Source organism: Rhinolophus sinicus, chromosome 18 (assembly GCF_057876585.1).
Source record: "Rhinolophus sinicus isolate RSI-liver-muscle chromosome 18, RSI-T2T, whole genome shotgun sequence".
Taxonomy (NCBI): Eukaryota; Metazoa; Chordata; class Mammalia; order Chiroptera; family Rhinolophidae; genus Rhinolophus; species Rhinolophus sinicus.
In genome coordinates, this window is record NC_142518.1 from 28,841,377 (window position 1) to 28,868,007 (window position 26,631).

The 26,631-nt window shown below is 44.6% G+C and overlaps 1 protein-coding gene across 2 annotated transcripts in view; it reads right to left on the bottom strand.

Annotated features, from left to right (window-relative positions):
• The window catches only part of SRPX (sushi repeat containing protein X-linked), an 86,787-nt gene extending 63,279 nt beyond the window's left edge, over positions 1–23,508 (bottom strand). Inside the window, exon 1 of one of the 2 annotated variants that reach the window (XM_019747837.3) lies at positions 23,302–23,508. In XM_019747837.3, the coding sequence (XP_019603396.2) occupies positions 23,302–23,389 (88 nt within the window). In that variant the 5' untranslated portion in view covers positions 23,390–23,508. The remainder of the gene's footprint in view (positions 1–23,301) is intronic. The other variant, XM_019747838.3, reaches the window with a different exon arrangement.
• Between the last annotated feature and the right edge of the window lie 3,123 nt (positions 23,509–26,631).

Here is a 26,631-nt window from a genome sequence, read left to right on the forward strand (position 1 = left end):
GATATTCCTTTAACTGGACGATAATATGTAACTTAGTGGTTGTAAATACCCTAAAGAAATACTGATTTCTGTATGTTGTTCGCATAAGCAGTGAGTTTTTCTCCCCTTCTTCTACCTCCACCCACCCCCACACTCCGGTTCAAGCCGTTGTTTCTCAGTCTAGTTGTGTAGGACACAGTTCCCTGGCCCATGCTGGTATTATGAGCCTTGAGCTCCCCCAGGCTGAGGCAGTCAGTTGTCGGTCAGTCAGCCACTCACAGCAGCTCACGCTGGTCTCATGGCAGCACACGGCAGCCCAGCTCCAGGGAGAGCTGTTGTTCATAATCTTAGCTATAGAGGGCGCCGCTCACTGGCCCATGTGGGAATCGAACCCACGACCTTGGCGTTAGGAGCAGGCACTGCAACCACCTGAGCCACTGGGCCAGCCCAGCAGTGAGTTTTTAACTTTTTTTTTTTAACCACAACCCACAGTAAGAAAAAAATTTTATCTTGTGACTCAGTACACACAATTATGTGACTGAAAGATAAGTTTCACAGAACAGTATTTAAGGTGTGATGCCCTCTCATCTTTTCAATTCTATTCCATTTTAATTCTGAAACACTGCTGGTCATGAGCCACTAAATTGGATTTCACAACCCGTTAATGGGTAACACTCTCTTGGAAGATGTGCTGTAGGGCTTTGTGTAGTTCCAGATGTGAAAGAAGAGTTAAGAAGAGTAATTTAAAGAAGGTACAAAGCGGGAGAGGGCAGGATCTCAGTTTTGCTTCTCCCAAAGCAGACCCTGAGATGAGGACTTGGGTGCAGGTAGATCATTTGGGAGGTGACCCCAGGCAGCTCAGTGAGAATGTAAGGGGAGTGAGAAAGGAAAAAGAGAGAAGTCCATCAAGGCATTCTAATGAGCGGGCTGCTTTTGGGGGCGAGCAGGGCTCACTGCCATTGGGGATCCGCTGAGGAACTTGGAAGCTAGGGTATTTACCCACCCCTGTCCCTCTTCAGTTGAGGGCTGGCCCTGGGGGTGTTAAATCTCCTACTCTTCCACAACTTCCTGCTGAGCAAGCTTCCACAGCACTGGAAGAAAGCCTGCAGGCAAAGCCTCTGAGACATAGGGCCATCTGAGGTGTGGAACTGTCAGCATGAGTGGGCACTGTGGGGGAACGCAGAGGTGGGCTGAGGGGAAATGAGACAGGGCATCAACAGAGGTAGCTACAAATGGGCAAAAGTGACAGGTGAAGACATCATCAGAGGCAGTAGCTGGTGGGAAACCTACAAGGAGAAATTGAAGAGAGATTATAAACATGAAGTCTTGTATTTCTTGTCCTACACTGAGCTGTACATACCCAGTATGAAGGGACCCACCTTGGCAGACTTGGGAGTAGTCAGGTAGTTCCCCACATTGTGAGCTGGCAGGTGAAGCAGCTTCTAAAGAGGAGAAAGCAACAGTGACCAGCAGGAGGACAGAGGCTAAACCACAGAAAGCTAGTTTATCCTGGACCAACCGCACCAGGAGTAGCAGGCGATTTTGGCCAGTTCTTAGGGCCGAACTTTAAGAATGGCACAGATGTTCTGGAAGATTCTAACACTTTTGCTGCGACGTTCAGATATGTTTTCCTGTGGCTTGCGCTATCAACAACAAAGATGTTTTGTATGCCATATTGTATAACATTTTGTGATAAATTTTTTACATCAGCAATGCCATTAGATTCTAATTTATTTATACTTAAATCTAATTGATGCCACTTAGTATGTTGAGTTGTTTTTTGCTAAAATTCAATATAATAGTAAATGTATTACCATATAACAAAGGTTTAAAATAAAAATGTCACTTATGTACAAAGCAGCTCAAAATGTTATTATTAAATGTATAAAATAGTCAAAATATCAACTTTTTTTGGTGTGGATTTTTGACACATTTTGAAGGAAAAAAACTTGAAATCAACACAGTGAAAGGGCTAAAAAGAAAAACCAAAAAGTGACCAACGTGGTAAAGTAAATAAGTAAACAAATAAGTAAAAGTTTGTTGAATGGTGAGGACACTTTAGATTTATAGTCTGAAGAAAATTAGACTTAAGGGAAATAGTATCCTGTGCTCTGATTTCTCATGGAAGAAAATACAGAGAGACTTGCTCTGTATACTGTAATTCAAGTGAAAAATAGGGACAATGTCTGGAAGTTATCCAGAGACTGGCTTCAACCCAACATGAGGCAGGATTTTCTAAGGCTTCAAGACCATCTTGAGACATCATCAAAGCTCACCGAGCCTGGAAATGTTCCCACAAGGCTGCTGGATGCTGGCAGGGGAAGCAAGATGGGGGATTTCTGCACTGGGGAGTAACGTGGGGAGCTCTAAGGCCCTTTCCAAGGTTAAGATTCTGTGGTTTTGTGAAATTATAATACCAAATGATGTCTCACAGACAAACCACAGATTGACTTTTATGTCACTAAAAAGCAACCTTTGGGGAGGAAAGGATGAAAGATGACTCTAAAAATAAGAGCGAGAAATAATAAAAAAGCAAAGTGATGAACACCTATGAAAGATCGTTTCGTCAGCCCTGGGAAGGAGGTAAGGATCTGTGGCTTTCAATCCACTGTTGGTTACAAACTTGGGCTCCTGCCCCTGCCCCTGCTGTAAAAGAAAGGTGGAACGTGGGGAGAGAGAAGTCTCAAAGAATAATCATTTCATGTCTCAGATTCAATGTAAAAAGAGAGAAAAACATACGGTTTCGGTGCTGTCACTTAGAAAATAAGCTATAGACACTCTCACACATATTGTTGGAGTCTTGGAGCACAGACATGCTGGGCAACTACAAATCCAGATGTGCCCTGGCTTGTTAGAAGCGCGCACAGCAAATATTAAATGAGTAAGTACCCCGCGGTGGAAGCCGAGATCACGGCATGATTATCGCTATGATTTTTGGCTGTGGCAAATGCCTCTTTTTAAGTAGGAATCTGCAGCACTGATGGTACAAAGATTATGCAGGCGCCAGGAAGCAAAAGTACCCTGGAGAGCAGAATAAAAGAACTTTAAGAGGAAAATGAATTTTTAAGATGGATGAGAGAGGGGACTTGTTGCATAATAAAGAACATTAGTCAAATATTAAGTTCTGAGGCCCCAGCAAAAAAGTCGGGGATGATGCTATACTCCACTTGTCTCCTCTTCTGCACTTTTCCCAATCTGTCCACACTAGTCATCCCTCTTCTGTACGCTTCTTACAAGTGTTTCATTTAAAGAAAAGTGCACAGCTCAATGAATTATGACAACTAAATACAGCCATGTAAAATCACTCAGACCCAGAAACGAAACATGACCAGAATCACGCCACCATCCTGACTTCTCACGCCACCACAGATTGATCTTTCGTATACTTAAAAGGTATGGGAAGAAAGTTGTGAGCAGATTAAAAACTCTGTGTGGACTGACTCTGGGTGGTGAGCACACAATGTGAGCTATAGATGATGTATTAGAGAATTGTACACCTGAAATCTATGTAACTTTACTCACCATTGTCACCCCAATAATAATAAAATAATAATAATAAAAACAACTCCATGTGGTATCTTCAGAGGAGATGTTCTGTGAACAGCACAGTGCCTTTTTAGAAGAGTAGAACAATGGAGTGGATGCCAGGAAACCTCAGCAAGCTCTGCCACCACCTAGCCCACCATCTCTCCGAGTCTTTGTTTCCTCCTCTTTAACCATGGAGTTGGTGTATTCTAGTGAAGATTTTTAAATTGAGACACAGGCATTGTACCAAAGGGAAAGACTTGATTTCAGGAGTGTGAGCAAAAGGACACAGAGGAGGAGGAAGATGGGACCGATAAATGACATGAGTGGCTGGAGAAAAGGAGAGAAGGTCTCAGATACCAGGATTGAGGGCTGTAGTTGAAAGCAGCGTGGCTCCATTTTTTTTAGGCTTCAATCCGGATTTATATTTCTGCAGTGCTTTTATGAGCTAATGATGAATTACATGTCCACATAGTTGGTTCACAAGAGAAAAGTTCAAAAGAGCCTATTAAACTGGGGGATTTGGCTTTTGTTGATGTTTTAAACAGAACTTGGATGTTAACATAAATGTTTTCCGAGCCTCAGCTATCACTAGATTTAAGCTGCAGTCGATTTCAGATACCTGCTCAAAATAAGCATGTGTGCCTGGTTCATCTGTGATTAGCAATAGGTTGGGTGGAGTCGGAAGCTGAGCTAATCACCTGAGCTGGGGCCACCGAGTACATGACCTAGTACATGGGTCTGCTGCAGAAAGCAGTCATCTGATCACACTGGAAAAGAAGCTACACAGTTTCTAGCAGTTCACCCTTTTATAGATAAGTAGATATAATTTCACTAATGTTCTGAAGCTGTTTAATGTGTGATGACACCAATACAAGTGCCAAAACAAAACCAATAATTGAAAAGTTTACCAGAAGCCTCATCTGTGTGAAAGATCGTGTTTTACTGAATCTCCAATTCTACAATTTCCATTTCTCAGGCTACAGACAGGATTGTTCATTCACTGCTCAGATGAGCTACCCTATAAATCAAAAGAAGGACATATAGCATTTGATGCATAATCGTTCTGCATGGTTATGTTCCTTTAATTATTAACATATATTCACTGGCATCACCTCATGAAAAAAGGGTTTGGATGGAACTGGGTTTACTTAAAGGAACAAAAGTAACTCACATCTGTGTCAGATACAGACATATTATCCTTTCTGAACTTTCAGAGTCACTCCATAAGATCAGTATTCCCCACTTTTTAAATTATGTTTATTTTCTTTTCTCATCCTAGTAGACATATCTTTGGAAAGCAGAAAGTGTTTTCCAATGATGAGCATTCCAATCATTTCTCTAAATTGTAATATTTATAAAGCCTCACGCAAAAGAATTTTTACCATCTGCAACAAAGTCAAGTCAAAAGCTATTTATCAAGGTCTAACAATATCCTTGTTACCACAGTCAAGAAAGTGTGGGAAATAAACAAAAGAGAGAAAGAAAGAACGGAGGAAGGAAATCACGTATTTGACCACCATAAAAAAGTTCATGTAACATTAAAAAAAAACAGGTCACAAGATTCTAGTTCTGGGTAAGATGGAGTAATCACACTGTACCTTCTCTTTCCTACTGAATGCAACTAAAAAACCTGAACAGAGTATATTGAACAGCTATTTGAGGACTCTGAAAAGCAAACATTAGCAGGCAGACTGGAGGAGACAAAATTTGAAGTATCACTGAATTGGTGGTGACCTTTCCTTGGACTGAACTCAAGTCAGCTCAAACACAGGAGTAGGCATTGGATACATACAGAGAGTTCCAGAAGGAGCCCTCAAGTTCTGGCTCAAGGAGTGGGAAAGGGGACTCCCAAATCCCGGGGTGTGTGTGTGGGGGGGAACATCCTCCAGTTTTCTTTTGTGTTTTCTTTGTTCTCTTGTGCTCCAGTCCCCAGGTAATCTTGTGGTAGCAATAGGCAAAAATGACAGCAGTGGCTGCTGTATCAGTAACAACAGGGGCCTGCAGGCTCCTAAAATTCTGGGTAAGGCGAACCATTCTCAATGATTGGAAAAGCTGTGGCCTCAAGAGGGTGGGGAGAGCACCCATGGCTTTTTGTCCTTCTCTGTATTCCCCTTGCTTGGTTAACTATTTTCAGGTTTTTTTTTCCTCTATTGCTCAGGGACCTGTGGGACAAGATCAAAAGATCTAACATTCAAGGCATCAGAGTTCAAGAAGGAGAGGAGAAAGAGTGCAGTGGGATGCAGCAAAAGAGGTGCTTAGAGGGGCCGGCTGGGTAGCTCAGGTGGTTGGAGCACCGTGCTCCTCCTAACACCGAAGGCTGCCGGTTCTATTCCTACCAGGGCCAGTGGGCTCTCAACCACAAGGTTGCCAGTTTGATTCCTTGAGTCCCACAAGGGATGGTGGGCTGTGCCCCCTGCAACTAACAACGGCAACTGGACCTGGAGCTGAGCTGCGCCCTCCACAACTAAGACTGAAAGGACAGCAACTTGACTTGGAAAAAGTCAAGTACACACTGTTCCCCAATAAAGTCCTGTTTCCCTTCCGCAATAAAATCTTTTTTTAAAAAAGAGATGCTTAGAGGGAAATTTAGAGCATTGGACATTTATATTAGAAAGAGGAAAGGACTCAAAACAATAACCTGAGCTTTCCATAACAATTTGTTAACCATAACAAATTAGATAAAGAACAAAGCAAAGCCAAAGCAAGAAGGAAATAATAAAGGTAAAAGCAGAAATCAATGAAACAACACGAGAGAACACAATAGAGAAAAATCAAGCCAAAAATAGCCCTTTGAAAATATTCATATAATTGACACTCCAGCAAGAATGACAAACAAAATAGAACAAAGAGCAGAAATAAATTATCAGTATCAGGAATGAAGCAGAAGATATCACAACAGATACTATGTATAACTCTACACATAACTGGCAATTGAGATGAAGTCGACTAATTCCTCAAAAACCAGAAACTATCAAAACTCACCCAGGATGAAATCAATAACCTGAAGAGTGCTGTAAATATTAAAGAAATTGAATCTGTAGCTCAAATATCTAGGCTCAGATGATTTCACTGGTAAATTCTACCAAATATTTAAAGAAGAAATAACACAAACTCTACAGAATCTCTTCTAGAAAGTACAAGTGGAGAGAACACGTCACAACTCATTTTATGAGGCCTGCATTACCCTGATGGGAAAACCAAAGAAATTACAAAAGAATAAAACCATAGGGCAGGGGCCGGCCTGGTGGCTCAGGCAGTTGGAGCTCCATGCTCCTAACTCCGAAGGCTGCCGGTTTGATTCCCACATGGGCCAGTGGGCTCTCAACCACAAGGTTGCCGGTTCAACTCCTCGAGTCCCACAAGGGATGGTGGGCTGCACCCCCTGCAACTAGCAACGGCAACTGCACTGGGAGCTGAGCTGCGCCCTCCACAACTAACACTGAAAGGACAACTTTACTTGGAAAAAAGTCCTGGAAGTACACGCTGTTCCCCAATGAAGTCCTGTTCCCCTTCCCCAGTATACATACATACATACATACATACATACATACATACATACATACATAAAAAGAGGCAACAAACCGAATGGGAGAAGATTTAAAAAAAAAAAAAAAACTATAGGGCAATATCCATTATGAACATAGATGCAAAAGTCCCAAATGATATATTACCAAATAAAACCCAGCAATACATAGAAAGAATACTATACCGACATCAAGTGGTATACATCCTGGGAACATAAGGCTGACTTACTATTTAAAAAAATCAGTCAATAAAAATATCAATCAATGTAACCCACCACATTAACAGACTAAAGAAAATTCACATGATCATATCAATTTATACCAAAAAAGTATATGACAAAATTTAACATCCATTCATTACATAAATTCACAGCAAACTAGGAAGAGAATTTCCTCAACCTGATGCAGAGCATCTACAAAAACCCTACAATTAACATTATATTTCATGGTGAAAGATTGAGGGCTTTCCCCCTATGATTGGGAATAATGCAGAGACATTCACTTTCACCACTCTTATTTAAAGAGTCTATGAAATTACTCCTGAGGTTAGCAGCGTTTCAAGATACAAAGTCAAAACACAAAAATCACTTGTATTTCTATATGCTGTTTAAGAACCATTAGAAAGCAATAATAATAATTAAAAGAAAACTACCATTTCCAATAGCTCCAGAAAATGAAATACTTAAGTAGAAATCTAACAAAACATGTACCAGACAACTCCAAAATGCCGATGAAAGAAATTAAAAAATGACCCAAATAAATGAAGAGATATACCATGCTTGTGAATTAGAAAATGCAAAATAGTAAAGATGTCAATTCGCCCCAAATTGATCAATCGAGTTAACATAATTACAATCAGAATCCCAGCAGGGTGTTTTTAGTAGATATAGACAAGCTTATTCTAAAACTTATATGGACTTTATTGCCAAAACAATTTTGGAAAAGAAGAATAAAGTTGGAGGAAACACACAACCCAATTTTAAGACTATTTACAAAACTACAGTATTCAGAATAATGGGGTATTGGCGAAGACATAGGCACATAGATCAATAGGTCACAATAAAAAACACAGAAACAGACCTGCAAAAAATCTTCCAGTTAATGTTTGAAAAAGGTATAACGGCAATTCAGTGGAGTTTATATGTCAAGTATACCTCAATAAGGTATTTTTTTAAAAACCCTGTTTGTCCCTGTATGTTTTATTATCATTATCATTATTATTATTTCAGGACTTTCAGGAATGCTAAATGCCTAAAGAAGGGCCTTTGGGATTCACAGAAATGGAAAATTATTTGGGACACTGCAGCTGTTCATCCAAGGTTCTTTTTCCAAATTTAGAAGTTAGATGAAAAATGTTCTGTTACTTACTCCTCGTGTAATCAGTGTCCTTATTAAGCATTCAGCATTGAATTTAACATTAGGTTCTGGAGAAAAAATAGTATCTGAAAATATAAAATAATATATTTCAGACTTTACCATTGATTAGAAAGGAATTCAAAGAAAAAAAATCAAGTCAAAGTAAATCTCTTTGGTATTGATAGTACCAACGAACACTAAAGCTCTTTGCTATGGGGCACAAATGATGCAAGTTCCTTGAAATGAAAGGACATTGGGACACTTGAGGGCAGAAGTAGGCATTTGGGGATTTTTTTATGGAACCCTAGAAACCAGACTGGCTTGGAAAAGCATGGTAGGAGACACCCACGTCCACTTGAGCTTACAGTAAATGATCAGCCTCAAATTGCTAGTGGCCAGTGGTTACCTCACAGTCATGGCCAGCAATTTGTGGGTGTCTGTCACATAAAGTCCAGCGAGGGAGACAGAGAAAATGGCTAGTCAGCCCTCTACAAGGAATAGAAATGTGTGCAAGTTGGTGTTTGTTTGGTTTTTTTGGGGGGGGGCGGGGGAGGAGCGGGGTGGAGTTATAACCATACCTTTTATTTGCACTGCTCTGTTACAAATCACTTCCCAAGGAATGCAGGTGGCACTGTTCACATTTGGCAAATGAAAGCAGAAGTTATGTTGGACAAGTTCATCCAGCTAATAGATGTATAATGATGTTGAGCATCTTTTCATACAACCTTCTTTGGTGAAGTGTCTATTGAAATATTTTGCCTCCTCTTTAAATTGGGTTACTTGTTTTCTTATTATTGAGTTTAGAGAGCTCTTTATATATGCTGGATAAAAGTCCTTATCAGATATGTCATTTGCAAATATTTTCTCCAGGCTATGGCTTGTCTTTTCATCCTCTTGACTGTCTTTCGAAGAACAGAAGTATTAAATTTGGATGAAGTTCATTTTTTTTTTAACTTTTATAGATCGTGCTTTTGGTGTCGTATCTAACAAAGCCTTATCTAACTCAAGCTCACAGAGATTTTGTCCCATATTATCATCAAGAAGTTTTATAGTTATAGGTTTTATATTTAGGTCTATGACCTACTTTGAGTTACCTCTTCTTTAATAAAGTCTTCGACTTTGATGAAAATAAGAGAAAAAAGTATGGATGAGTAAAGAATTGAGGTGGTGCTAGTACCCGTAAGCACAGGGAAATAAACCTTGGATATTCCCAGGACTACAGATTTACTCAGTTCTATGGACTTGCAATGAATCTGGGCTGGCCACATTCTGTAGATAAACAGCCTAATACATTTGGATAATCAACCTGGGGTTTAATTACAATGCACACAGCAAACATCCTAAGAAATGAAACTCCCATTTCCAATATGCTCTCCCAAACCAGCCCTGTAGTGGACTGCATGTGAAGTTGGCCACCAATAATTACTCCCACCCTGCACATGCATACCACTCTCCCCATATTAAGAGGTGGAGTCTATCCACTACTACCACCACCCCAAATCTAGCCTGCTTTGCAATTTGTTTTAATGAATAGAGTGTGACAGAAGTGATGCTGTGACACTTAGGTGCCTAGGCCTTAAGCGTCTTGACAGCTTTGGTTTTCATCCCCTGGGAAACCATGTACATGTAAAAAAAAGTCCATTTACTCTGCTGGAGAAAAGGACAACACAGAGACACAGAAAAGACCAAGAGAATGGGAGATTGCAAACACTTAGAGAGAGGCCCAGCCATCCCAGTTATTCCAATCATCCCAGATGAAATGCCAGACATGTTAATGGAGCCATCTTGGATCCTTCAGCCCCATATGAGCTGCCTCCCGCCAACACCATGTTGAGCAGAGACGAGCTATCCCCACTGAGCCCTGACCAAATTGCAGAATCATGAACAAATAGTGTCTGCTGTTTTAAGCCACTGCATTTTAGCATGGTTTCTTACACAGCAATAGATAACTGAAAAACTCTTGAAGCTTCCATCATAGAAATCGGCCTTACAGGTCACTGACTAACTAAAGTAGCGCTGTACACCAGGAATGAGTTCAGGAGTAGGAAGAACTCTGAATCAGAAACCAAAATCCTGGGTCGAGTTCCAGCTCAGCCATTGTTTGTGTGAATTGCCCCAAATGGATATCATAATTAAGACAAGGCGCCTGTAGTGATCTGGGGGGAAGTGTGATGATGGGCTGGGGGAGAGAGGCAGAGAACAGGAAAGGCAGTAAGTGTACTGCTTACTGGGCAACTGCTGTGGGCCACTGGGGTTGCCCACTGGGGTGCAACACTCCTCCCTCGCTTGCACCCCATTCCTCCCTCGCTTGCACCCCAACACCACCCTTACATAAGTTCTTTCCCCATTAAAGCTATTCTTAATTGGCCATTTCACCCAGAAAAAGAAATGTTGGTAAAGTGGGGGGCTGGCAAAAGGATAATCTCTGTCAGACATGAGCTCTCAGATAGCTTTGCTTCTACAGCTGCTTCCTCTGAGAGAATGTTCTTTCCCCATTCAAACTCTTCTGCACAAGACCCCAAAGGGAACTTCAGGCACAGCTGATGGCACGGCACCCACAATCCCCAGGGATTTTGCCTTTAACTAGCAAAGACAATGAAGACAGTATGTGGCTTGTGAAATTTTAATTGTGACATATTAAACACAGCTAACAAATAGAAAGTTAAAAGGATGACTTTGTAAATGAAGGCATTACTCTCATCCAAGGGAAAAATAATGTTTTTTTCCAATCCAATCTCCTTCTATTATTGTTCAATATAATGCAGGGCCTAAGTATGTCCCTGCCCATTACCTAAAGCTGGAAGAGAGAAGGGAAACAGATAGGCACCTAAATCTGAGGAGGTCATCCCAAAACAAGGGTCCTCAACAAATGCCAACTGCTGTTCTCACCAAGGGGTAAGCCCACAACCCTGGAGTCTGACTATTTGCATTCAACACAAAGGTAAAAATAGGTCTTGCCTTCAAAGTAAAAACAGAGAGCTCCTCTGAGGGTTTAACAGAGGTCAAGCGAGAAACATCCAAGAAAGGATGTCAAAATCCAAGAAAGGATCTACACCGTCCATGAAGTAGTTTCCCTAATGTCTTAACTATTACATTGTTTCATATACCTGAATCTAATAAAAAAAAAATCCAAGGAAGGAGGGAGGCTGCAGCAAGGCCTTCAGCAGAAGGTTCTAGATCGAGCCACTGGGTTAAGCCACGTAGCATCAGAGCTACAGAGCATGTGAGAAAGATGCTGAGCTGGAGAAGAGCTTGCTCTTGCACCAGATTCACATTTGGGGGCCACCAAATTGCCTCTGTTTTCTGGCCAATGAGATGATTCTGCTCCTTTACAATTCTGTTCAGAAGGCAAAAACAATTCAAGAACCCACCCATGCACATCAGCTCTTGAGGTCGAGGTCTCACCTCCATTTAAACAAAGGAAAGGAAACTGGGCTTGGAAACTTAGTGGCTCCTCTCACCTCACCGGCAGGCCTCAAGGTCACTAGGACTAATGACAACACAGCATTTACAAACTCTCTGATAGCAAAGAATGAGGACTGTTCACATGCAGACCCATGGCTGTGACACCACGGGCCCTGATGGGGAAAGGTGACGGAGGAAGCTCTGGGATGAGACGGAGCGAGCTGAGCTCTGAAAAGAAACACACAGCTGTCCCGTGCTGGGAGGCGCTGCCTGGGCACAGGCCACAGCCTCAGATCTGAAAGCTTCCAGAGACTTTCCCAAGGTGAGGACACCAACAAAAGCCATTTCGACTTGACTGGCCTGGAAAGATGGGTTAGGGATTTGGACGAGGAAATTTTGTGGAGCAGGAAAAAAGAGTATTCTGAAGGGAGGTGATAGATGTACAGAGGGGGAAAGAAATGCATCCCAAAGGCTGTTTCTGCTTTTCTTCACATGTTAATACACAAAAACACATTTTAAGGAACAGATGTTGGCAACAGGCCAAAAGTTGGTGGCTTTCAACTGGAGGAAAAAGCTTCTAACCAATTCTGCCCACAACCACTTAGCAGGACAGACGTGGGAGAGATGATGCTATCGAAAGGTTGTTTTTGTTCCCCCTTGAGCCTGCAGTGGTCACTGCCACCAGTAAATGCTTCAGGAAATTCAATGTCATCTTCCCAACTGTCTTGTCCTGAAACCAAAAACACAGTTTCCTTTAACAACAACACTAATCTAATGAGATGCTCTGAGAAAATTGAGAAATATCCACACCAGTGGTTCTCAAATTTGAGCATGCGCCAGAATCACCTGGAGGGTTTGTTAAAATACAGATTGCTGGGCCCACCTTCCCTCATACCCAGATGTAGTAGCTCTGGGGTGCGGCCTGAGAAGTTACATATCTCCTAAGTTCCCGGGTGCTGTTGCTGCTGCTGCTAATCTGGGAACCACACTTTGAGAGTCTGTGGTCGCCACTATTCCTCCCTGTCCTCTCCCAGAGGGTAACAAGGTACAGTAGCATATCAATGACCCTGAGCAGTCCTTCAATCAAGCAACCTACTTAACCCAGCACTTCTCAACTTATTTACAATACATTGTGCTGCCCACGGAACATCTATGAACCTCACTGGGAAGCAATGCCTCCAAGGAAGCCACTTTTGGAAATGTTCTACTAGGATGGTCCTGACCAGCAGCAAGAGTATAGGCTCGTGAAGGAACAGCAACTGGCAAAAGATAGGTGTCCAAGTCAAGCCCTCAGCAGTGATCAGGGCTATGGGACAGTGGAAGGCTGAGGGCCACGCCTCCTAGCCAGATCCCGGCAGGGCAGCAGATCTGGAGACCCCAGCCTGCGACCCAGAAATCAGGCAGCATCAAGGAAGTCTGTCAGCAGGGAACACAGGCCAGTCCACCTCCAGCTTTGAATTAGACCACCAGGCCTTGGCCAAGGATTGGCAAGAATAAAACAGGGACCTAGTTGCTAGAGGGTCTGAAGCATCCAGAGGTACACCAAGCCTCAAACACAGAGAACAAGACACCTACTTATCTGTCCAATAAATTAACAGTATGGTGTACAATGCTAGTTATAACAACCTGGCCCCAGCATCTTGAAAGACTCCTGGCTAAGGCCCAGATGAGTCCTGGGCTGAGCCTCATGGTGAGGGAGAAGCAGCCCCAAATACCTGGGGATCTTGTTAAATGGTAGGTTCTGATTTCATAGGTCTGAGGTGAAGTTCAAGATTCCAGAGTTCCATGAAGCTCCCAGGTGAGACTGGTTCTCCATCTATACTTTGAGCAGCAAGGCCCTAGTTTAGGGGTTGACAAACCTTTTCTATAAAGGGCAGGTAGTAAATACTTTCAGCTTTGCAGACCATACAATCTCTGTCACAGCTACTCAACTCTGCTGTTGTATCACCAAGTAGCCACAGACAACACCCAAACAAATGAGCGTGGCTATGCCAGTGACACTGACACTTGAATTTCATATAATTTTCTTACGTCATGAAATGTTATTCTCCTTTTCATTTTTAAACCATTTGAAAATTGAAAAATCCTTCTTAGCCCACTGGTTACACAAAACCAGGCAGTGGGCCATATGTGACCTGCCTGAACTGTTGCAGACTCCTGCCCTCGATGATGGGTCCCCATCCCAGACCTACCAAAGCAGAATACACAGAGGTGGGGCCCGGGAATCCTCATTTCATCAGACTCCCCAGCTTATCCTAATTCAGCCTGTGCAAATACCATTGCTGGGCTGGGAACCACTTACTCACTGACACTCCTCCCCCCCTGAAAAGGTGGGAGGCACCCTTTAGTGTTGTTAACAATTCAGTCTTCCTGACTTGCCCCATTCACGGGGCTTGGGTGGGGGGTGGGGTTTAACGTGAACGGCTGGGTGTGCTCTCTGACCACCCCACTGATGTCTATCTCACCCATCTTCCAAGGTGCTGCCCTAGCACCAGTGGCAGCGGTTTCTGGTACAAGGATGTGTAGTCCCTGTGTCTTTAAGGGTTGGTCTGTTCTAGATCTTGTTAGAGAAGCAGGAGCAGCCCTGATCACACTAGTGTGGCTTTCTTAACAGCTGGACTTTTTTCTGAGATAAAGCTTAGCTGCAGGGCAAATCCATGCAAGGACCCAGTTACCAATCACTGAAGATGTTCTTGGCTGCTGTGAGAGGATAGGCCAGGCAGAACTGCACTGCCGAGGACTTAACAGATCAACTCAGGGGCCCCCTGGGGTGTGTGTGTGTGTGTGTGTGTGTGTGTGTGTGTGTGTGTGTGTGTGTGTGTGTGTGTGTGTGTCTCTTAGAGGAGGGAGTGGGAACCTAAAGGCTTATCTCTGGAATGTGGGAGGCAGGAAAGGAAGTCTAGAGGATGCAGGAGACAGGAAAGAAGTTTAGAAGGTGCAGTGAGGAAGGCAAAGCCAACAACAGGAGAGAGGAGGGGAAGGGAGCTATTGTGTGGCAGTTATAAACAGGCAAGCTACCCTGTCATTACAAAATGGGGAACTCATTTATCAGACTAGTACTTCTGGAATTTCACTATGTGTAAGAATCAGCGGAGGGATCTGTTAAAATGCACATCCTGATTCAGTAGGTCTTATTAAGAGGGACCTGAGCTTCTGCATTTCTGACTTGCTCCCAGGTAATCCAAGGATTCACGCATGCAAGGAGGCTGCTGGCATGCAAGTACAGTCTTTTGTTTTGTTCTCCTTTTAAATAGTCACACGCTGTAAAAGAATATGGGGTCCATAGCTCTGTCCCACCTGGGGCTACTGACATCCAGAACTGCTGCAAACATGATTGTTCAGGGAGTTCCCTACAGCACAGCACCCACCATCATACACACCAAAAGAGCAAGTAGGGTCTCAAATCATCCTGCCGCCACTCTCCAAGTGTGGCATCCTGGGCCTGCCTCTGTCCTTTTCCTAATGACCCAAAGTCTATGTCCTGACCAAGTCCTGTGCCCACACAATTACATGTGCCCAGACATGGCATCTTTTTCTAATTCCCCCAAAGGTGGCCTGCAGCCAGCCATGAGAGGGTGGCAGGCATCCTTACGTGACTCTTGTTAGTATCCTGCCAGTTAGCAGAACAGACTCTGCTTTGTCACTCAACCCTTGAGTGGAAGCTGTTAATGAGCTGATAAAATTACATCACTTAATCAAAGACAGATAATATCAAGAGTTGGTGAGGATGTAGAGAAATTGGAACCCTCATACACTGGTGGTAGGAATGTAAAACAGTGCAGTCACTTTGGAAAACAGCCTGGCAGTTCCTCAAATGTTTAAACATAGAGTTCACCATATGACCCAGCAATTCCACTCCTAGGTAGAGACCTAAGAGAAATGAAAACATATGTGTCTATACAGAAACTTGTACGTGAATATTCATTGCAGCATTACTCACAATAATCACAAAGTGGAAACAACTCAAATGTCCATCAAATCATGAATGAGTAGATAAAATGTGGTCTATCCATACAATGGAATATAATTCTACCATAAAAAGGAATTAAGTATTGATACCTGCTACAACATGAATGAATCTTGGAAACATTATGCTAAGTGAAAGAAGTCAGACAGATAAGGACAAATATCGTATGATTCCATTTATATGCAATGTTAGGGATAAGCAAATCTATAGACACAGAAATAGATTAGTGGCTGCCTACTGCTGGGTGTGGGCTAAGGAGTGATTGGTAAGGGATGTAGGGTTTCTTTTGGGGTTAATGAAAATGCTTTAAAATTGTCGTGATGAATACACATCTCTGTGAAGATACTAACAACCAATGAATTGGTTTATATGGGTGCTGTATGGTATGTGAATTCTATCTTTATAAAGCTGTTAAAAATGTCACCACATATCAGCTGGGAAGATCAAAGCAAGTGGCCTAGAGAGGGGGCATTTGGGACCTCAACAAAAGGGGGCAAGAACTGGCCATGGGATAGCAACTTCTCAGAACCCCTGAGAAACATCCAAGCATCCCCAGGTTAAGCCCCTGAGATTGCAGCCAAGTGCTGATATGAACCACTGTGCTGAAATACACCCTGGACAGGGGCCCAGTGAGTGCACAGTCTGATTGATTCTTGCCTGCCTATCCCTGGTGCCCAGCTCGGCGCCTAATATGTAGTGGCCACTCAAAAGTTGAATTCAATACATGCCTGTGGTAGAGTAGAGGGAATTCTGGAGTCACCAGACTGAATTCTAAACACAGCTCTTATTCTAACTCCCTGTGTGATCCCAGACAAATCCCTTCTATTGGCTGAGCCTCAGAGGGTCACCACTTTGATGCACGGTATTACATCTCGGGTGCTCCTCCCAGTCTGAAGTCCCAACACTTCTGTGAAATAAGTGGCCCACGCAGGGGAGCCTGGATGTGGGTGAGAGACTCCTGTGGGAAATTAGATAGAGCCTGAGACATCCACCTAGCTGGTCAGGACTAGCCAGAGGAGTGCTCCCCAGCATATTTCATTCCACAGATCCACCAAGAGCCTCCCAGGAGCCAAGTCCCAGCGAGGCCATGCGGCCACGAAATGAACAAGAAATGAACAAGTAGCTGGCTAACATGGCTGGGGGCATCAGATCCATGAGTAGCTAATGGTGAAACAATATGATTTTACCCCTTGGAAAGCTGAGTTAAAATCTAAACAAAAAAATAATCTAAATGGAAACAGAATTTCAGCACTGGATATTTAAAGGAATTAGAGCCTTTGTCTGACAAATGCTGAGTCAGTGGCAACAAGTCCGAGTTCCTACATGGATGGCCACTCTGGGGGCAGTCTCAGAAGGTGGGCCACGCCACCACTTCCTCACCACTCTACAATAGGCCTGCCAACTCTTGGCTCAATTCTCACCCTGTGGTCTTAATTTAACCAGTGTTTCTGAACAGTCTTGGATCCTGGAACTGCCAGGGTCATTCAGCTCAGCCACCCACACAGTAAGTGGCAGGGCTGAGTCCTCTGTCCAAGGGTCCTGGGGTGCAATTGGCATTAAAGACATAGATGCTGACTAGACACAACTGGACAGACACTGCAAACAGCCAATGACAGCAGGGGAAACAAGTCACTGACGTGCATGAGCCATCACACTGCAGGTCACTGTGAAAGCAGGGAAGAAATAGTGTGGCAATGTTTCAAAGCTAAGGCAGAAAGTCTGTCCCCAAATTCTGTTTGGATCTGTCTGACTATTACTCATAAAAATAGTTTTAAACCCAATATACTCAATTTACAACCCCAAACCTCTGTGATAATCCAAGTCATTATATCCAAACCCATTTATTGTCTCCCTGGAGAACAATACATAAAGAGGCATCCAGTATGAGCTAAGGATTATGCGTGAGTGAATCATTCAGCCCGGGAATGAGCAATCCAGAAGTTTCTGAGGCCAAAGTGTGCTATGCAGCCATAAGATCCAGGTGCAATCAATTATCATCTGGAAAACTTGGGAGCTTAGCAATGCTACCAGTGACTTTTCTCTTGCACAAGCTTTAGCCTTAAATCTTTATCTGAAAAATCCTGCCCCTGGAACTGCCTGGAGTCTCTAAGTCTCCTACCTAGGATAGTGTCCTAGCGTGACTGGAAATCCAAGAGCCTCAGCAATTAACTGTGTGCTGACTTGTTGCCTGTCCAGATGGATCTTTTGCTCAGGGTACTGCAAATTGCTTCTGACATTTTGCTGTCTCACATTACTTTTTCTTTGGAAATTATCCTCTTGGAAATTCTGAATAAATCCTGCAGGGATATTTGAAATAGCATGTGTGGATTCCCTGTCACACTTACTTCAATCAATCAATCCACAAATATTGATCCTCCGTCAGGTCCCACACACTGTGCTAAGTGAGGGGTACAACCAGTTGCTAGCCCGGGCCTGAAGGCAATTCCAGTCTATGATTATGTCTGCTTTGTTTACTGTGGCTTTTTAAATGAGAACAGGAAATTGTACCGCTGGTTATAATTCAAGAGGCTACCTGCTCATTGGTTCAATCAAAGTTTGCCTACTCTGACAATTTCCTCTTACTTTGTATGTTGATTTTTGTGACCATTAAGTACACATTCTCACATAGAGTTCATGAAGATGATCTAGTGAGCAGTGAGTTTTGAATCGGGATAGGGCCTTCTCCCCAGAAAAAGAATACCCACACGGATTTTTGTTTCCAATTCAAAATGTTCTTAGGGAAGCCTGCAGACGCCCTACTTTAACCTTCCTGGCCTTGGAATTAGCATCTATCAGCATCATTCTCCAATGCCCAGTGTCCCTGCATGGCTCCTCTCCGTGCTCCCAGGCCTGACGGCCCACCTATGTTATAACATTTACCACCTCAGATCACTCAGTGTCTATTTCCCCATAAGACAGAAAGCTATTATTGACAAAAGGACTGCCCTCCCTTCTTCATCGGGTATCCTAAGCATTCCATCATTCAGTGTCCACTTTGAAAAGTCAGTCTCTGGATAGAGTCCAGGTTTCATTAGAGAAGGCAGTAACTGATTCTGTCTCATAACTAACTTCAAATACCCAAGAGAAAGATTCAGGCTTAAAACCCCTGAAACAATGGCCCATAAAAGCTGACAGTCAAGTAATCACACAATCAAGAACCAAGGGGCTGGCTTGAGAAACTCCCCATGAACTAGAACTCGGGAGAGGTTAATTTATTCACACTGCTTTTTTGGAAATGAATCTTTAACCTGAGTATTAATCAGAACTTGGCTGCTACAATTTCATACTCTGCTATAGCCTGGCAAAAGTAAACCTTCTTCTGTTTAAACTCAATCTTCACTTTCAATTACCCATTTTAGTTGTGTTCTCTGAAAGGGGAATTGATGTAGCACACATATTTGAGTTTACTAAGGAAACCATTCAACCACTTTGGAAGGGGGCATAGCAAAGCGGCCAACAAAAATAATAAATGCAAACTCCAGCCTGTGGCTGCAGTCAGTCTCTCGTCTTACAGCCCCCAACAGAGAAGGTTATTACTTCAACAGAGTGTGTTCATGGATTTAAAAGCAACCTCTATAGCCAGCAAGCCATAGTCCCTGTGTAGGTAGATTCATGGTGGCACAAAGCCCTGTTGACGTGCGCACATGTTCCTCTCAGCTCCTTTTCTGTCCAATGGTCCATCACCCGAATTACACAGCACTAGTAACTCCAAAAGTACAAACATCCACCCAGCTGAAGGTGCTCAGCTAGGCACCGTGGGAAATACAAAGAAGGGTAAAAAACATAGCAGCGCCCTGCCTTCAAGAGCTCAGAATCTAGAAGTACAGGCATACCTTGGTTTTATTGTGATTTGCTTTATTGTACTTCACAGATGTTGTGTGTTTTACAAATTGCAGGCAAGGCCCTCCACCAGCAAAAAGATTATGACGCTTTATTGTGTTCCTCACTTTATTACAGTGGTCTGGAACCGAACCTGTAATGGCTCCGAGGTCTGCCTGTATAAAGGAGTGCATACATTTTTGCAATGCAGGGCATGTAAGATAAATACCACAAGAGAGAGGAGACACAGTGCTTATAGGAAGGCAGAGGCTTCCCATTTGAGGGATGTAGGCAAAGTTTCATCAAAGTGGGGGTGTTGCTGGATGATGGGCAGAATTGGGAGAGACTGGTGGCTAGGGGGAAGCAGTTCAGGTGCAGGAAGCAGTAATCAGCAAAATGAGAGAAAAATGTCACTCAAGCACTATGAAAACAAATAGTCTATTTTGGCCAGATTTTAGGAAACTAGGAAAGAAGGACTGGAAAATTAGGCTGGAAGCCAAACGTATAGTACCCTGAAAACAGCTGAGAACTTTCTTTTAGGTTGGTGCAAAAGTCATTGTGGTTTCTGCAATTTTTTTAACCTTTTAAACCGCAATTACTTTTGCACCAACCTAATAGTTAACTTTTAGAGAGGACAGGGAGCTGCTGTTCTACATCTTTGAGTAGGAGAGTAAAGCGATAAAAATGGCACTAAAGTAAAATTGTACTTAAAAGACCAGTATCTGGCCAGAGAAAGCAGAATGAATTAGAGTGACAGAGACTAAAAGCTGTGAATGTTATAGTGAAAATCGAAAATAGAGGGGCTATATTTTAATTGTGGTGTGAGGACTGAAGAGGTGGGAAGGTTTGAGGGCAGAGCTTTAACAATGGTTTCTGGTGTCTCTCAGAGCTCACAAGTCTGTGAAATGAGAAGCAGTAACACCAATATACTATACTGAAAGTGTTATCAGTGAAGAAAATGCCAGATGAAAATGTCCTGCTCTCCCCAGCATTCTCCTTTTTAATGCAGAGTAATTTTGTCAACTGATTACATGTTATAAAGCCTGAGACTTTAATTGTATATCCTGAGCCAGGTGTTCAGTTCCTAATACTTATCTCCAAATGTGGCATTTCAAAAGACTGCTTTGCTTTGGCTGATGTGGTCTGGTTTGGCTTTTAGCAGACCTCACTCGACTTTCCTAACTTTCCAAACCATGCTCCTTTAACCAGTTTTCTCCAGGTGTAAGGTTCACAAGAGCCTTTCTCGGTGGCCACAGCACCCATTCTCCATCTTCAGCCTTCCTGAAGGAGATGCAGAGACCCTTCAAAATCTGAGATGTAAATAAGGTTTCAAGAGCTCATTTGAGAACAAAATCCAAACCCCTACCCCTTATAGGCATACAAACACAGTCAAATGCAGGTAACTTGGCTGTGAACTTTCCACACATTTCATGTGGGGTTTTTCAGACACCGTCTTTGCTAGGCTGCAAAGAATAAGTCAGAGGGCCAGAAAAGCCGCATCAAGTTCGAAGATGGAAGAACTCCAGAGACCTTCTAGAAGTGGGAATAGGAAGGATTTACTCTGACAGATTTGTTGTTAAATCTCAGCCAGTTATATAACGAGGGGGGATGATGGGGCCCTGGATCCCCATCTCCCTCTTTCAGAGGTTCCTGGCTCCAGGCCTCTTCTTACCTTCTCTCTTACTAGAGACATCATTTCCACTTGCTAGGAGGGAGCCTCTGAAATGATCTTTAAAATTCGTCATCCAGCACTTAGGGTGAACTCAGTTGATTGACATGATTTGCCTCGGGACCCACTGGCCTTGAGCATCTCCCCTCCCCAGACTTCCAAAACTTCTAGCTTGGAGTGAAATCCCACCTTTGAATTCAATAGCCCCTGCAGAGTACATTTCTTGAGAGACCCCACCGAGACCTGCCAACAGAGGGCTCAAGAAGAGTGCTTTGAAAGGCGCTCCAATCAGCTTCTGTCTGCTCATTTGTGGTCAGAACAGATCCAGAGGGCAGGTTAGGAATGAGAGGAGGGGTGGCAAGGAAGAGAGCGGTGGCCTCCAGTTGGGGGCAGCATGCAGGCTGGTGGGTGAGCCAGGCCAGCCAGGGGCAGGTCCCTAAAGATGGAAGAGTACTGAGTGCCCAAGCCGGAAAACCCATGATTCTGTGGGTGGCTGGGCACTGGCAGCAAGCTACAGTATACAAGGGTAGAAGCTGAGAGAAACAAAGAACGGAGGGCAGGGTAAGGGGAATATGGAGGTCAGATGGAAAAAGAAAACAGGCTCCTTGGCTGAAAAAGCTTCCACCAGATTGATGTACAGGCATCTCAGAGATGCCTCCCCATTCAGAGTACGGCGACTCTAACTTCTCAACTTCTCCCACTGCTCCCCCAGAGTGGCTCCTTGTCCACTACTGACTTCCCCTTCCCCTCCAGGTTCATTTTAACCTGACTCCTGCTAAAGAGGGTGGGGGGGCACTAACCTGCCATGGGAATGGCACTTGCCTGACACTGAAGATAAAGTCTCCTTTCCACTTTACCCTGAATCAGTTCCTACCAAACAGCTTAAACGTGCAAGAGTCAGCTCAAAACACAAATGTTCCTCTTTATCGCTTTACACATTTGTTTGACTCCTTCATTTGGGGGTGTGCAGAGAATTTCCAACAGCCATTCCATCCTTGGATCTCTCAAGAACACTATCTGGGAGCCCTCCCCTCGTCCCCCCGCCCCTCGCCTTCATCCAGAACTCAGTAGGTTTCTCAGACCCCAGATTTAAACTGCTCAAGGTGTTGAACGCAAAGCCAAATATTTGCACGCCCTATAGTCCACGTCAACCACTTTCCCATTAACACTAAGTTAATATGCGCTAATGGATTTCTTCTCCATTCTGGGGAGACAGAGGTGCATTCATGTTGCCCTACTCCCCTGAAGCTCTTTGCTAACCTAAGACTCCCCGATGAGCGACTTAGCTGTAGCTTTTTAAAGGTCATCTCCAAAGAAGGTTTTGCCAACATTAAGAGAGCCCTAATAAACACCAGAGTCCCCTTAGATGCTTAAGACCACGCCCCCAACGAGAAGCCACACCCTCTAGCGCAGCAGAGCCGCTCCAAAGCAGAGCCGCGCGTGTAGCCCTCTTTCCCTTGGGCTAACGGAGCGCATGCCACATGTCACCACTCTCAGCTGGCACCTCTGTCCGGGAGGTACAGACTTTCTCAGAATCCCCAGCAGGGGGGGTTGGGGGAAGCGGGAGAGGCCCTGCTTGTACTGTCCACAAGAGTCACTCCACTGTGCCCTGCAGGCTCAGGGGGTGGCCTGGGACCAAGAGAAGGAGGGAGTAAGAGTTCCTTCCAGGACTAGCTGCTGTGCCCTTGGGCCCTGGCCCTGAGCAGCCAACCGTGTGAGAAGCAAAATTCGGGTGGTGAGAAACTAGCCCGCGACCAAATTTCTCCGAGTAGCCTCCTGCGCCAACGTGGGTTTCCTTGGACCCCTGGAACCCCAGACGCAAAAGGTATTCGGGCTCCCCGCGCCACGAAGGTGCTCGGCGCCTCCCTAGGAATTGAAAGTAGGCTCTCCCCTCCGGGTGCCCAGACGCGAGCTCCGCTCTGCGTCGCCCACCTCCCCGGGACGGCGAAAGATGAGTTCGGCACAAACAAAGGGCGCCCCCCGCACCTCCCTCTGTCGCGAACGGAGGGGTCCCCGGTGCCCGGGTGGGGAGGCTGTCCCGCCTCCAGCCTTACCTGGGAAGCCTCGGCTCGGCGGGACCCGCAGCAGCAGCAGCAGTACGGGGGGCAGCAGCAGTGCCAGCCACAGTGCGGGGCTCCCCATGGTGCGCGGGCGCTCCTCTCGGCCCCACGGTGCAGCGCGCTTCCCGGGGCGGGAGGAGACGCACCAGACCAAGGGGGCTGCGCAGTTTGCTGCCAGGGCTGAGCTGGAAAACTCCTCCTCTCGCCTCTCTCCCTCCCTCCCGACTGGGGCCTCCCCTCTTTCCTCCGCCTCCCCCAACTCTGGCAGCGACTCAGGGCTCCCATCCACCCCTTCCTTTTATGCTTGCGCTTCTTCAGGAAAGGGGGCTGAGCCCCCAGAGCTAGAGCGCGCCAGGGGCGTGCCCTAGCAAGCCAGATTACCCTAAAGTATCTTTTCTCTTTTCCAATGAAGCACCCTCTCACCCGAAAGAATACACACACTGGTGGCCCAACTGCCTTCCAGATCCCTGGCCCCCAGCACAATGTCATCTGGGCAGAAAGCTGCATGAGTCACACAGAGATGAGGCAACGGAGCGGATCCTGAGTGGCCCACTGAAGACGGTTATGATGGCCACCTTCGCTGGTTTGACCTTATCAACAACGTGAGAAACGTCCAAAACTGGAAAGAATTTGTATGAGTTTATTTGAGCCAAACTGACAATAATTGCAGGGAAACAAAATCTCAACGGATTGAGAAAATGCTCCAGAGAATGGCAGTTTTGCAGCTTATGTTATACATTAGAATAAAAGGAAATGTAAGGAGGGTGATATGAAATCCATTGGTGGTAGATTAAGGGGGCGGGAGAAAGCAAAGGGGGAAATCTCTAGAATTGGAAAAAAAGGCAAAATAGAGAAACACAAACTTTTACATTGGTGGGGACAGGATAGTTAATTAACATTTACAGCACATAGAGATGGTATTCGGGGAACAAGGTAACTATGAGGGGTTCTGTGGCCTCTGGCTCCGGTACTGGCGGTTGTGCCTTGAGGGGTTGGGAAAAGGAGATTACTCTGCAAAAAGACAGTAGACGGGCTCACTTAAGGTAAACACTGACCTTTGTCAAGGAAGCTACAGGCTTAGGACGTGACTACCTGCCCTGACCCACTTTTAGTTAGGAATTTTTGTGTTCAGACCATCCTATGTGTTTACTTTTGGTCTCTTGAGTTTGTGAGGCCCACCAAGCAGGCCTTCCCTGAGCTTGTCATGTTTAGTACGTGGCCCCCTTTTCATCCAGAACCCTCACAACCATGCCCCAAGTTCCCTATCATTATACCCATTTTATCCAAAAAGAAATGCTTAACGGGCAGAGCAGGGATTTGAACTTAAGTGTCTGGTTCTGCCAGCGCCAATGTCCACACTACAGCATTTGTGTTTCTCTTTTGTAAAGGAATGAAGCAAGTGCTGGACTGGGCGGGTGCCTGCTGCACCTGTGGTTGGGAATGGGGCTTGAGAATCTTTCCAGGGTCAGCTGATGGGTGAAGTTCTTTGTCTCATCCACAGCTCCAGCGAGAATCCAGCTGTTGACTCCTGCAACCAGATTTCTCCATTTCCTGGGTTGTTCTCACCCACCCCAAGGACACCACAACTAGCCTGGAGCCTCCACCCTGTTTTGTGGCATCAGGATAGGGTTTCTAGGGTGTCTGCACGATGAATCTGGTTTCTTCGAGGCTTTCTCAAATGGGTGCTTTTGTAAACCTTTCAGGCACAACCTCGCCCCTTTCCTGCCTCACCCCTTTCCTGTGCAAAGAAGATCTTAGCTGAGGCAAATTCCAACCAGGGCTGCTGCATTAATGATAAGACGGGGATTGTAACGGTGGCACTAAATCTTCTATTTTGAGATTTGGATCTCTGGTATTGCAAGGGTGGAACGCGCTAGATCAATAATGTAATTAAACTTAGCTATAGTTTGCAGTTTGATCCAACCTGATATTCAGCTGTTTCTTCTGTTTCTCCTCTCACTGATTAACTGAAGAACCCTGTGTGTTCATCAAGGCTACCCATACCTCATTAATTAACAAACATCCTAACTTGAAAAGAGCAGCTTCTTTAATCCTCAGGTACCTGGATGTCGGGACCCCCATCACAACTCCCTAGCAGTTTTTCACCGATGACTTTCCAGCTACGGACAATAAGATTTTAGATAATATTGAGGCAGACCTGAGGCCTCAGAAGACCCCAGGAGACAACGTCTGAACTACTAGCCCTGAGGTCTGCTTTCCTTTGTTCTTTCCCATTTACCCGCCTAGAAAACCTCTTCATCATTTTTGGCTCGGGAAGGTGGATTTTTAGACATGAGTCTGCCATCTTCCCTAGCTGCCGGCATCCAGAATAAAGGACGCTTTTCTCCTCACCAGCCCTTGTCACTGAAGTTTTTGGGCTCTTCGGGCGGCAAGCGGCACCGAACCTGACTTTGGTAACAGTATAATTCGATTTAACAAGTGTAATTTAGTTTAGGACTTTTTAAAATCTTTATTTTGCCTCCTTTCCGCCAGGCCTTGATGGCTCTGTTTGCTGTATATTTACTATGCAGACCAGTCTCAATGGTTCCGTTTACTTCTCTGGCCCTGTGACTTGGGAGAGGTTTTGCATCTGTATGGGATCCACTCCAGGCTCCAACATAAATCTACATAACATATGCAAAGGTTGAGATAACCAGCTTAACCACTTCCCCCCGCCCCATCTGACTAAAGCCGAACTCAATAGAAAATCCCTTTACAGGCTGAAGCAATTTACATCCTGGTTAGAAAATGTAAAACTTGAGACAAAGACTTGATGCAGTAGTTTCCAGCAGACTCTGCCCAGCCAAACCTTCTCTTACTTTAATAAGTCTTCCTTCTGTATTTCTACCTGACTCGTGAATTTCTTTTCACGACCTGAGAGCAAGCAGCCACAAAAATTAGGTTGTGCATTTTGGGCACTGTACAAAGGTGCCTGGAGGAAGGGGCAAGTGGGAGCGTAAATCCAGCCGCCTCTGGGTTTATGGAGCCCTGTGCCTTGGCGGGGGCCACATCCATTGTGGAGGAGCTCCAGCAGTCTGGCCCTAGCTATACTAAGGGCCCTGGGAACATCCATCAGAATGTTTTCAAATCCTTTTATCTAGAGGGCGTGCCTGTTTCCCACTTCTCACAAAAGCTCCTAACTTGAACTTCCGTCTTACCCTCTCCAGTGCTTCTGGAGCTTTTCTCCATCTCCTGTGGGTGTCTCCATGGCTGCTACCTCTTCAAGGAGCCAATGACCCTTCGATAACCCTCAAGAGAATGCTTCATCTATGGTCTCCATCAGACCAGACACTCCAGAGAGTGGTTCTCAATCCTATTCACACA